At 38.5% G+C, this 13092-nt stretch overlaps 1 protein-coding gene across 1 annotated transcript in view; it reads right to left on the bottom strand.

Moving 5' to 3' along the window:
• Positions 1-2878: 2878 nt before the first annotated feature.
• The window catches only part of Cpeb2 (cytoplasmic polyadenylation element binding protein 2), a 57176-nt gene continuing 46962 nt past the window's right edge, over positions 2879-13092 (bottom strand). Inside the window, 4 exon segments of the mRNA XM_052734841.1 lie at positions 2879-6871; positions 8440-8621; positions 11042-11156; positions 11299-11417. Coding sequence (XP_052590801.1) covers positions 6644-6871; positions 8440-8621; positions 11042-11156; positions 11299-11417 — 644 coding nt within the window. The 3' untranslated portion in view covers positions 2879-6643.

Here is a 13092-nt window from a genome sequence, read left to right as displayed (position 1 = left end):
GCAGTATATTCCTTTGTGTTTGAACTAAACTGACTTTTCACTTATACAGAGGGCTATAAAAGGGCATGGTGGCAAGGATCCTGCTTAGTAAGTGTCCAGTGCTCAGGTTGTATTCAAAATTTATTCTTTTGTAGCTGAGTGTGGTGGCTCACACTTGTAATTGCAGCTCTCTGGAGGCTTATTTCTAGGCCAGCCTGATTTGGGGGAACTGTCTCAAAAAGACCAAACAATTCTTTTTTCTTTTGTTAAGTGAAAGAGGAGCCTAGCAAGTTAAATGACGTGTCAGCACCAGAGAAGCCAAGACAATGTAAAATTTTTACTAAATTTAAGTTAGAATGTAGATGAGAATATTTGAGTTTTATAAGATCTCAAATAGAAAAATTAGTAGCCTGTGTTGAGAAAGAGCTGAGTGCAAATCCATGATTTATTTGGGAGGCTATGGGTGATGGAGGTGATGTAGATTATGGGGGATGATGTAGGGGCCATAATGTTGATCAAAAGGGCTTGATCATATTGTAGAATATGGGAAAATGTTAACTTTTACATCTTAAAAACATTTTAAAGACGACTTATGTGTATGAGCATTTTGTCTACATGTATGTCTGTGCATCTATTGTATGCCTGGTGCCCTTGGAGGCCAGAAGAGGATGAGAGATCCCGGGACTAGAGTTACAGATGGTTGTGAGTCACCATGCTAGGTATGAATGTGGGTCTTCTGGAGAGCAGTCAGTGCTCTTAACCATTGAGCCAATTCTCCAGCTCAAGTTTTACTTTGTAAATATAGCCACTATTTTTGAATATTCATACATGTATACAATGTACTTTGGATCATATTCACCCCTACTTGCTGTGGGATGTTCTGTATGGCAAATGTGTTGCTGATTGGTCAATAAATAAATCACTGATTGGCCAGTGACCAGGCAGGAAGTATAGGCGGGACAAGGAGAAGAATAAAGCTGGGAAGTGGAAGGCTGAGAGAGACACTGCTAGCCGCCATGATGAGAAACAGCATGTGAAGATGCCGGTAAGCCACGAGCCATGTGGCAAGGTATAGATTTATGGAAATGGATTAATTTAAGCTGTAAGAACAGTTAGCAAGAAGCCTGCCACGACCATACAGTTTGTAACTAATATAAGTCTTTGTGTTTACTTGGTCGGGTCTGAGCAGCTGTGGGACTGGCAGGTGAGAGAGATCTGTCCTGACTGTGGGCCAGGCAGGAAAACTCAAGCTACACCTACTCTCTCCTCCAACTTGTCCTGGCTCTCTTCCCATTCCCATCCCAATTCCAACTTCAAGTTTTTATTTTTGTAACCCACTGAGTCTAGTTAGTTATGCCTATATGTACATCATGTAGCCATCCTTTGGAGCATGGGCATCCTACCAGGGACCACAACCTTGAACTGACATTCCCTCGCCTAGTAGCCATCAACCTTCCAACATCTCCTGCTGGATGGGAGACTGTGTGCATGCTCCTCTCCCACTTCTACTGGAAATCTGACTGGCTTGATCTTGTTCAGGTCTCGTGCCTATAATAGCTCCTATAAGTTCATGAGTACAACAGTCCTATCATGTCCAAAAGGCAGTTTCACCCCAGCCCTCTCAAACCTTTGGCTCTTACAGTTTTTTTTAAATGTATTTTCATTTTTATTCATGTGTGTGAGTGAGTGTGTGTATTCCATATGTGGTCAGGTACCTGCAGAGGCAAGAGAGCATAGGATCCTCTAGAACTGTAGTTAAAGGCAGGCAGTTGTGAGCTGCCCAACATGGGTATTGGGAACCAAACTTGGGTTCTCCGGAGGCACAGCAAGTGCTCTAAACCACTGAGTCACCTCCCCAGCCCCTTACAGTCTTGCTGCCCCTCTTCCACGATACCCTCTGAGTCCTGGAGAAGGGCAGGCTATAGATGCCATGAAAATATAAAATTTCATTTTGAAATACCTATTATTCTCTCTGGGAGCCTGTATGCTTTAGCAGACAAAACAAAAATCTTCACTATGATCAACTACTGCTCACACTTTCTAACAAAACAATGAATTCTTCCTTTCTCCCCTCCCAGAAGCACATGTTGGCTTTATGATGGAACTTCAACTTTAGGATAAGGTACCCAGGCCTCAGGTTGCTCAGTCTACACATCTCTTCCTTGTTCCTCCTCTGCCCAGTGCACTGAAGAACCAACAGGATGTACAGAGAACAAGGAGAAAATGACAAGTGGGTGCATGCACAGTGAATCTAAAGCAGCACCATTAGACCTGTTTAACAGTGTGATTTCATTTTTAAAGATTTACTTAAATGTCTGGTTGTAAGTACATGCTAGTGCCCTAGCTCCTGTGGATCTGGAATTACAGGCAGTTTGTTAGCTGCCCAACATGGTGTTGGGAACCAAACTGGAGTCCTCTGGAATAACATCCGTATTTTTTTTTTTTTTTTTTGGTTTTTCGAGACAGGGTTTCTCTGTGCAGCTTTGTGCCTTTTCCTGGAACTCACTTGGTAGCCCAGGCTGGCCTCGAACTCACAGAGATCCGCCTGGCTCTGCCTCCCGAGTGCTGGGCATATTTTTTTTTTTAAACATCCGTATTTTAACCTTTGCACTCTCTAGCCAGCCTTGAGTATAGCATCAAGTCAGATAAGGTGACACTTTAGGGGCACTGTGAGAGATTTCTAAGGTGTGTGAGCGCTAGGAGCAGGAAGGTGAACAAAGGGCCTTCCAGGATTAAATACTGAGGAATTCTGCATTGGTGGTCCCTGGAGCTTCTCCCACCTGTACACTATACTGCGGAGTGGCTTGAGCTTCTTAAGATGATGCTTTTGAGTAAACTACAATTTCAGTGATCCTGATAGTGTGTAAGGTGTAAACTGTTGAATAAGGTTCCACAGCTATGCCAATAACTTAATAGTTTATTAGTCAGTCAACAATATTACAAATATTTAAAAATTACTTAATATAAATAGTTGGCAGCAAACTATTCCATTACAGAGTTAAATTACCAGTACAACAGACAGACTGGAGATTTAGACACCTGGAAGATAACAATAAAATAAACTAAATTATTTAACAAAAATTTTAAGCTGAAGGCGTTTTACCTAGTGTCCATAAAAGCATGGGTTCTCTTTTTATTTAGAAAAAAATAAAAAACGGCTTTAACACCCCATTAGGAATATAAAATAAAATCAACTGAAAATATTAATTTGCATATCAAAGAACCATTTATAGTTACAATCCAAACACTCCATAAACCACTTGTGCGATTCTATACAGAAACTGGGAATTAGAAACTAGTTGCTTTAATATTACAAAGATTTCAGCTCCAAAAATAATTCAACATAAAATAAACTTTAGCAATTAGTGTCATAAAATTATATATTTTCACATAAAAATACAAAATAATATTAATGACAAGAATATGAAAAATTATTCCAAGTATTTTACTACTATTAAAATAAAATAAAACCCAAAAAAACAAAATAGAAATATGCATGAAAAAAGTCTCTCCTTTTGTTAGCAAAACACTATCCAAAATAACTACAATCATTTACATCAGTACAAAGATTTCTGGGTTTAAAAAATAGTTGCAATGACAAAAGGGGCATCTTTTCTGACAGTAAAAAATGACACTGTGGATAAAGTCTGCAAAATATGCAATGAAAAAAATAAATTTGCATTAAAAAGGTTTACACTGTATCTTTATACAAACATTAGAAACAGTATTGCACATCACAACACAGAATCGAGGTTAGTCAGCCTTCCAAAGTGTGTTAGATTCAAGTTTTGCGGCATCTGTGAGGAGAGGCTCGTGCAGCCAGATGCAACAGGGATAAAATATCAAGTGTTTTCCATACACAAATATATAAATGCTAAATGTCTCCTTCTTAACAAAAAGTGTGGATTTGTAAAGTACTTTTTTCCTCCACAGTCATTCATACTTTTGGGCAGCAATATGAACATTTAGGGAACACAAATGAAGAAGCTTTGAAAATACAAAAATACAATCAAAATTAATAATTTTCTACAAAAATAGTAAAATAAATATGATCTGTAAATTAAAAAAACTCTAATACAGTGTTTAACAGTTAGAAAATAAGAATGTAGTACATAAAAGGAAAAATAATCCCCAAACAGAAAAGGAAGGAAATTAGAGGTAGGGGTTAGGCAGGGAGGAACAAAATATTAGACCAATAAGCTCTGTCCTAACAGAAACGAAGGTGACACAAACCAGCATTTCTGTCACATTCACCCTGGTGGGAAAGGGTATCCATTTCATTTCCCTTCATTTCAATTTTTCATTTCTGTTTAAGAAGGGAAAATGATTTTCGGCATCTCCAATTATTTCATCATACAATTTATTTTAGAGTTCATTATTTAATACATGAAAAGGCTCTTCAATTTTAAACATTAAGCAGAAATTATGAAAATAAAGTTTAAAAATCTGCGAAATTAAATATCTAAATAATTAACATTGCAAAACTACTGATTTCTTTTCTAAATTCCAAAAATTGAGGTATAGCAAAGGAGATGTCATCAGTCAAAAAAAGTGTGCCATAAAATAGCTGACTGTTGGAAAAATCTCTCACAGAGATATAAAAATAGTGCATAACAAATGTCAAAATGGATCAAGGTCTGGCAGGGCGAGGGTAGAAAAGAATGCTCCAGAAACTCTGGAGGGTCATGGGGAGTAACAAGTAGGGACATTGACAAATAAATTAGTAAAGAGCTCCTCTGAAAACAGCGTCAACTTCAAACATTAAAAACTTGAGCCACAACCACAATAAAACAGCAGTTAGACATGAACCACGTATTTTTACAGTACAAAAAAGCATACCATCGACAACCAATGTTGAGATCAGCACTTTGCTCATGTGAAGGATTGTCCCAAGGGTTTGCTGCACAGGCCATACCCTTGTAATTTTCTCTCTTTAGAGTCAAAAATCTTAGTTCTGCATTAAAACAAAACGAAAACAAAAACAAAACATTTACCATTGTGGGGTGCTTTGCTTCTACTGCAGAGTAACTCCTGCATTATCAACACAGGGCTAGCTGCGGTTAGGATGCTCTAAAGAGGAAAACCACCACGAACGATGTTCTAGGTCAGAACTGTGCATGTTTCCACGCAACTCCCTCAATAAAGAAAAAAGAAAAAAAAAACTGCAAGCAAAGTCATTACTGAAATTCCTTCATCAAAGTTTTAAAAAAGCAATTCTTAACCATTAAGAATAACAATGCTCCATGCAACAGTGACCCCAGTTTAGACAGAAGACCCCATATACATAGGTCAAACATGTAAGCAAATTTAAGCCAGATTTCACCATTGTCTTAAAGGTAAATTTTATGCAACTAGCCATTTGTTATATTTTCCCATCTCCATTTTGACTTCACTAAAGTTCTGTGTTCTTCTATAAAACCCTCTTTTTAAAGTATGGGCTTCTCATGGGTCTCACATTCGGTGACTGGTTAGCAGTGTGCTGGCCATCTTTGGTTTTTAAAGGATATCTTAACCATGAACTATCAAAGGGGCTAAAATCAACTTTCTTTAAATTTCCTGTGTTTTTCTTTTATTCAATCTTTTATCTATACTATATCACTGCACATGAATTAGAACCGCACATCACAAAATTGCACAGGGATTACAAATATTACATCCAGTCTGCATAAAATCGAATTCCACTACTGACCAGATCACAAAATGGCTGCACTCTCTAATCTAAAACTAATTTGCATATTGTACACATGTAGGACAACATTTTTAACTTGAAGTCACAATAATGCATGCAAGTTTGCTTTTTTGTAAAGAAACAAATTTTATAATTTGTCCATGCTACCTAGATTCAAGAGAGCTTTTTGAACATTTGCAATACCTCACCTCATTAGTTAATGTCCTAGTGCATGCATATGGTGGACACAGGTTAAGTAAACATGCATTGTTTCACATTCTAAACTATGGCAGTTTCGGCCATATTGTGCTGCCTGCATTTCATCCGCAATGCAGTGTGTCTCTAACGTTTTCAATCCCGTATTAATAGGTGACATTTACACATAACACCTATATAGCAGCAAAGCTAATACAGCTTGTGATTAAAAATGTTTAAAAATAGCTAATAAATCAGATTATCTTGAGGTATTATTTCTTGCAAGTCAAAATGGAGAGCAACAAAATCAACCCTAATTTTTAGTTTATGTACACACTGAAAACAGCAACAATAAAAATAAGCATTTGTAGCAGACATATTCCATCTTCACTATTATTTTGCTACCTTTGGTAAAGTACTGGGGCAGATCTTGAAGTTAAAAACCCATGTTAAGAAATAAGTGCACGCTTCACCCACTATATAGCAGCAGACTGTGTTGCCCCTACGCAAAACATTCTCATATCTAATTTTAACTTTACATATAAAAATAACTTGGAGAAAATACAAAAAAACATTTTATTTTAACATGAAAATATCACAAAAATTAGTAAGCCTGAGATGTAGGGTTTTGGTGAAAAACAAGAGGCTTGTAGTGTTTTGGCTGCTGATAACGATGCATGTATTGAGAGCTGGGTGAGAAGCAGAAGAATGCACTTATTTCTTCTGCAGGTCAGTATCTTCAGCACAGTAAGCCACATGCACCCTTTCTTTCCTTGTTAGACGGAGGCCAGTTTGCTGTACTTAATTCCAGCGAAAGTGGATCTGACGCGGACGATCAGCACCTTCCTTCACCAATGGCTTATGGAACTCACGTCCTGCACGAGAGTGGATATTTGCCCAACAAAACTCACAGTAATACTGCAGGCAAGTGACATTGGCACAAAAAAAGGGGGCAAATTTTCCACCACAGCGTGCGCCCTGGCATTCATCACACATCTGGTCATCCAGCACATATGGCTTTACCTCCACCTAGAAATAGAAAAGACCTCATTGGAGTCTGCTTGAGAAATAAAAAATTGGAATGATTTTAAATGTTTATAGTGTTCTAGAGAAAAGGAGGAGAAAGTAGCAGTGTCTTAGGGAACCATCCCCTCCAGAGGAGGGCAAATGAAAGCCAGTTTGCTTCTGTGCTGACTACATTTGTGGATCATGTTTCATGTTCATAACGGGCTGCAAGCTTAAGTGGTTCAACACTAGTTCACTTATTTCAAAGTGTTTCATTCAGAGGTCACTAAGTGCTATTTTACTCTATTTTCTAAAGGGAGGAAAAAAAACACTTTAACAAACTAAAGATTGAAGACATTCCCCTCTCACTTTTCTAACACCTGTATGTTAGCATCAATACCTTCAAGTTGTAAGCAAAACTCATAAGGGGTTATCACGGAAGACAGACTTCTCAGATTCCTCTCTCATTCTAGTATCATCTGTAAGCTGGTGAAACTCAACAGCCACTAAGGTTGCAGCAGCTTTCTCTACTGCAGGTCAGGGCTGCACCTTGCTTGCAGTAACTGCTGCAAACAAGCCAGAACTGTGGCTAATCTGATCCAGGGCATGTCCAGACATCTTTATAAACTCTTAGGAAATAATGCCCCACTGGGAAGGACTGATTCAGCCAATGATGTCAGGTTTGAGTTGGCCCTAAACAGCAGACTCCCTTGACCTGTTTCCACATCTATGTGAGAACGACAGACTGTTGGAGTGTAAGACCTGGGGATCGCTCACACTGTGGTTCAGTGTCAGCTGCTTTCAGCTACTGCAGCCTTGCTTCCTTGTAACTTATGAACATCCCAGGCTGCTGTCTCTGGCTGACTGGATGGGGTCATTGTTTTAGAATAGTTAGTTGTGTGTGAAACTGGTATGTTAATGAGTAGCTTGGTCTCCTATTTTAGACAGCAATGAGAGCTCACAAGTATTCAACAGGATAACTTCAAGCTGTCATTCACCAGACTTCTATATATAGACCCAATCTATGCTACTAACGAACTAATGTTTCCAATTTTAGGTTAAATGACTTACAGAAATATAGTGTCTGAATTTTAGTTTTTATAAATGAAAACTCACTCTTAATTAGCACTTCCTGTGGACCAACTTCTTTTCCAAGTGCTTGTGCACAAGTGAAGTTCATTTAGTCCTCAAAATACCAGGAGACTAACTAGAACTCCTTCCCACGTTGGAAGTCAGGAAAAGTGGCTCAGAGAGGGCTGTTTGCCTGAGATTACAGAGCCAGCGGCAGACACTGGGCTTGGTCCCAAGCACTCTGTCTTGGGCGCAAGCTTGTATATACTGCCTCCACAGCTAGACAGATAGCTCAGACTTATTGGCTGATAAAAATTTTTGACATGGTTTTAAAATCACGTCTATATTTATGGTTTTTATGTCTCAAGTTTAAAGTACATCAAGAAATTTGTATTTCAAGGATATAACGCTAGGAGACAAAGAAAGATAAAAGTGTTTGAGCCATATTATTAACTCCTTATGGTAAAAAGCACCTGTAAGTACTAAGTAAGACACAGATGACCTCCCAATATGTAACTTACACGTTTATCAATATCACCATGCTGAAGCTGAACAAATCGAGCACTGATGGCAGCAATGTAGCTCTGCTGATTGGAGAAAGCAACTCGCCCAGCACCTTTTGGGTATTTTAGTTCTGGATCCGTATCAATTCCAGCGTAACACACGCCACCATACAGCCGGTCCATGATCATAGCAAGTTCCACTTCAAAAGAAAAGGCATTCACATTGAAGGTGAGAAGACAGTAAATCAACAATTACCAGTCAGGAGAACACTAACACAAAGCAGCTGTTAAGAGAGCCTGGGAGCCAGAGCTTTGCACAGGCTGGCAGGCATGCTACCACTGAGTTCCATTCTTAACCTCACAAACAAAACAAAACAAAAGCCCCAAACCACTTGCCTACTGTAAAGTCATTACCACCATAGCACTGTCCAACGATCTGGGATACAAACAGTTTCATGTTCTTTTGTTAAAATCCAACTCTTTCACACGTACATCCATCTCGTTCATTTTCTTTATGGCAGGACAATCCCTCCTCTCTCCCAGAGTTCAGCTTTCCTCTCATACTCACTTCAACAAGCATGGGTCTTTTTTTTTCCTTAAAGACAGTCCTTGTCTACAAGAGAATCTTGGTTTTTTTGTTTTGTTTTTTTTTGGTTTTTTTGTTTTTGACAGAGTATGCAGGTTGGCAGGGAAACACAGTATGGTGAGGGAGGCCAGATCAGCTCAATCACCCTGGTGACCAATGAGTAACAGATTTCATAGCCAGATTGGCCCCATATCTCTCTGAACAACCCTTAACGATCAGATTATTAGCCTGTGACTGCACTCTAATTGATCTTTTCAAAATCAACTTTCCCATCTTGTAAATCCAGTGCCCCATCTTCCTGCTGGCAGCACTGATAATTAGCATAGATAATCTACTATTTTGTCTGGAAATATTTTTCCATATGACTTGCGAGGTATTTTTATTCTGCTGATAATTCACTTCATTGATGACTTCTTAGTCTCACTTTTCAATGTCAAAACACCTGAAGTTTCAGTCTTTGTTCCTTTGCCTACAGTTGGGTTTTGGTGATCCCAGTCTATATCATGTATTTAAATACCACCTATGTACCTTTAAGCTTCTGAATTTGTGTCTGAATTCCTCATAAAGCAACTATTTTCCGCTATTTCTTGTGATACTGCAACACACAGGATGCTAAAAAGGGCCATACATGAACACGTTCTTCCTCTATTTAATGAAACATAATCTGATGAGATTTTGTTGACTCAATTGTGCAAATAGAATTTCTGCCTTCATCCTTCACTTTCACTATACAGATAATCTCATAGACTTGCTTTTCAGAACATAGTGAGAGAACCTAATCCGTTCACTTCCATCAGGCAGGTCTGCTTTAAAAGCTGAGTATCATTTTTCATTTGGTTAATGGAAACAAGCTTATCTGCTTGTCTTCAATCCTTCCTCTCCCATTTATTTCCAAAACATTAGAAAAAATTATTTTTTTAAACACTGTACTAGATGCCACATGGTTTAATTGAAATTTCTACTTGAGACTTCTGAATGGGGCCAGGAACCTATATTCATAACCCAAACACAGTCTCCTTTAACCTGCCCCTCCTTTGCTGTTTCTCACGCTATTTTCAAGCCATCACCAACCACCCAGTAGCTTAAATCTGAAAATGGAATTTAACTTTCTATTTTCTGCCTAAGTATTCAATTATCTGTTCACCTGGTTCTTTCTCCATTACCACCACCAGTCCCATACAAGAGGCCTGTACCTGGCCTACCATTATTTACTCACAGCTTCTTTTCCTTCATGAATCATCAGCTTATCTGATCTTTCAAAAAAAAAAAAAAAACTATGTGATTATGTCTCTCTTTTGCTTAAAAACTCCTCTTGTTCTGAGGATCAACATCAATTAGTCTATTAGACTTGCATGATCTAATTTCTGTTGATTTTTTTTCCAGTATCTTTTTGTATCTCTCTCATCACTCTATGCATCCCTCGGTCACCCACTCTATGCTTTATACAGTCCCTCCATAAATACACCCTGCTGCTCTGCACTCAAGACTTCCAAATATGCTGTTCGCTTTGTCTGAAACACACTCCTCACAATGCTCCTATTGTCCAAACTCTCTTCAGTTTTTTTTTATCAGCTTAAATATTTTTAAGATATCACACCATAGTATATTCTAAATATGAACACACACACACACACACACACACACACACACACACACACACACACACATTTCTCTTCCCAATCTTCTCTCTTTGCAGCAGTTATCACATTCTTTGAGCACTTACATGTGTGAAGCTAATTCTTATCTCCCTGACTTGAGGAGGCTGCTTTCAGAGACAGCAATCACCAGCACCTTCAGATGGTGTGATACTGCATAACATGCATATGCAGTAAATATCCACATTTGTAATTACACCCTACTCGACAGCCTTCAGGTTTTTGGTTACTAGTTACTGAGAAACAGAACTTTGTAACTCACTCGTTTAGAATACTAGCTTCAGTTAATGCCTCAAATGTGGAAAAATGCCTACTTTCTTAGACATCAAAATCAACAGGAAGAGAATACAAATTTTTCTGACTTAGGGATTCTACTTACCAGCCCTTAATGGCCTAGGAACACCGCCAACAAAAATTGTTTTTCGGGGATCCAAAGGCTGAGACCCATCCATGACGAAATCACTATCACTTAAATTCCAAGGACGAATTTGAACCTATAGAGAAAATTACATTTGGGCTTATTCCTTTTATTGTTTAAAATTTTTAATGCAGTCTTAATTTTTTAAAACAGTAATTTAAAAATGCTGTTTTGCAAACCTGCCTTTATAGGCCACAGGTCATATGGTGTTTACTTACAGGTTTGTCCTTGATAGTAGGGCTGGAAACACACAGGTAGAGCTTTCCATCTTCTTCAATGCAAGCGTCAATGAGTGCCTGAACTGAGCTCTCTTCTTGAAAGAGGAGGAATGCATAGCCTACAACAACCATACAAACGATGCAGCACGTCAAGTTAAGTGGCCTGACCTCAATGTAAGTACTGTTCAAAGACACATAAAGCCCACCAAATAGGTGTGAATCATTGTTTCCACAGGAGAACACAATATCCCATCACACACACACACACACACACACACACACACACACACACACACACACACACACTGTGTGTGTGTGTATGAGTGAGTGAGTGAGTGAGTGAGTGAGGTCAGTCAGTCTCAGGAAAGCTGCACTTTCAGGTTGACTATACAAATCTATGAAACATTCCCATTTACAGAAGGAAAGACTGAGATGCCAGAGGTTAAGTGACGTGTTCACAGCAAGCGGTTGAGCAGTTCACGCTCAGGTCAGCTTCAAGGTATTGTAATGCTATCTACCAGTGACACTTTTCTTCATACTAGAGGCCAAAGTTGTCTTTAATGCTCATGTGGTGATGCAAGTTCTAGAGCATATTTCTGGACTAGAGAATAATTGGAAATGACCAGGTAACTGTTCCTAAAGGGATACTCTGGTTTCCTAGAACCTTTCAAACAATACCAGGCAAGTTGCCTTATAGAAGTTGGAATGAAACATGTTCTTCTTCTTTAAGAATGGTTTAGAATTTTTCAACCACATCTTAACATGGATGAGCAGGGAAACACCTCTTTCAAGCTGTTTAGAGACTGTTTAGACTGGGAAACTTGCTCTTGTCATTGTCAGACTTTGCAAACTGTGTCCTCCTCCCACTCTTCTGTGTGAACACCAAATGTCAACATCCATCAAGAAGCATGTATGTAGTAGGCGGGGTCCATACTTACGTGCTGAGCTTTCTATATGTGATCATTTCCAGTGACTGACAACAGCCCTGACAAGGTCCTATGGCAGTCTGTACAGTATCACAGTCCAGTCCAGTGAAACAAGTACCCCTCCCCACCCAGTTCATGATGCAAGCTGACTGTGAAGTCAAGCTACGCTCAGAACTCAAAGAGCACAGTGCTCTGATGTAGTACAAAAGTGCATCATTTGATGTCTTTGTATAAAAAAATACCTGAAGTTGTTACACAAATCTGCACTAAATAGAAAATTCCATAGATAAGACTATGCAAGATTAAAAATATACCGAAATCTTTTATAATTGCTAGGAAAATTATATTCTTGACAACATGAAGAGTAGTTTTCTTTAAGGAGTTAATTTTGATATAAACTAAATTTCAAAGAACTATAATCATCCTATAATAACCTAACTCTAGACCAAGATACTAAAATACCACTTTAAAATGAGTATTTTAGCTGGGCGGTGGTGGGGCACGCCTTTAATCCCAGCACTCGGGAGGCAGAGCCAGGCAGATCTCTCTGAGTTTGAGGCCAGCCTGGTCTACAGAGCAAGATCCAGGACAGGCACCAAAACTACACAGAGGAACCCTGTCTTGAAACCCCCCCCAAAAGACAATTTTAAAATTTGTGATATTTAATATTAATATTTTATTATAATATAATTTAAAAATGCCTTAAACTTCATATTTTAAATTTTTAATAGTTTGTTACTATTAGGCAAGAGACATCCATTACCAAAATTAAAGATTATAATTAAATTATGTCCATAACCTAGAGAATGCAAATCATTAGAGATTATAATATTTTTACAAACACCCTCCATATAATTTTTGTTAGAAT

The sequence above is a fragment of the Peromyscus californicus genome, unplaced genomic scaffold (assembly GCF_007827085.1).
Source record: "Peromyscus californicus insignis strain IS unplaced genomic scaffold, ASM782708v3 Scaffold_13__1_contigs__length_99412109, whole genome shotgun sequence".
Taxonomy (NCBI): Eukaryota; Metazoa; Chordata; class Mammalia; order Rodentia; family Cricetidae; genus Peromyscus; species Peromyscus californicus.
The sequence above is the reverse complement of the archived record's forward strand: the minus strand, read 5'-3'. Positions and strand labels throughout refer to the sequence as shown.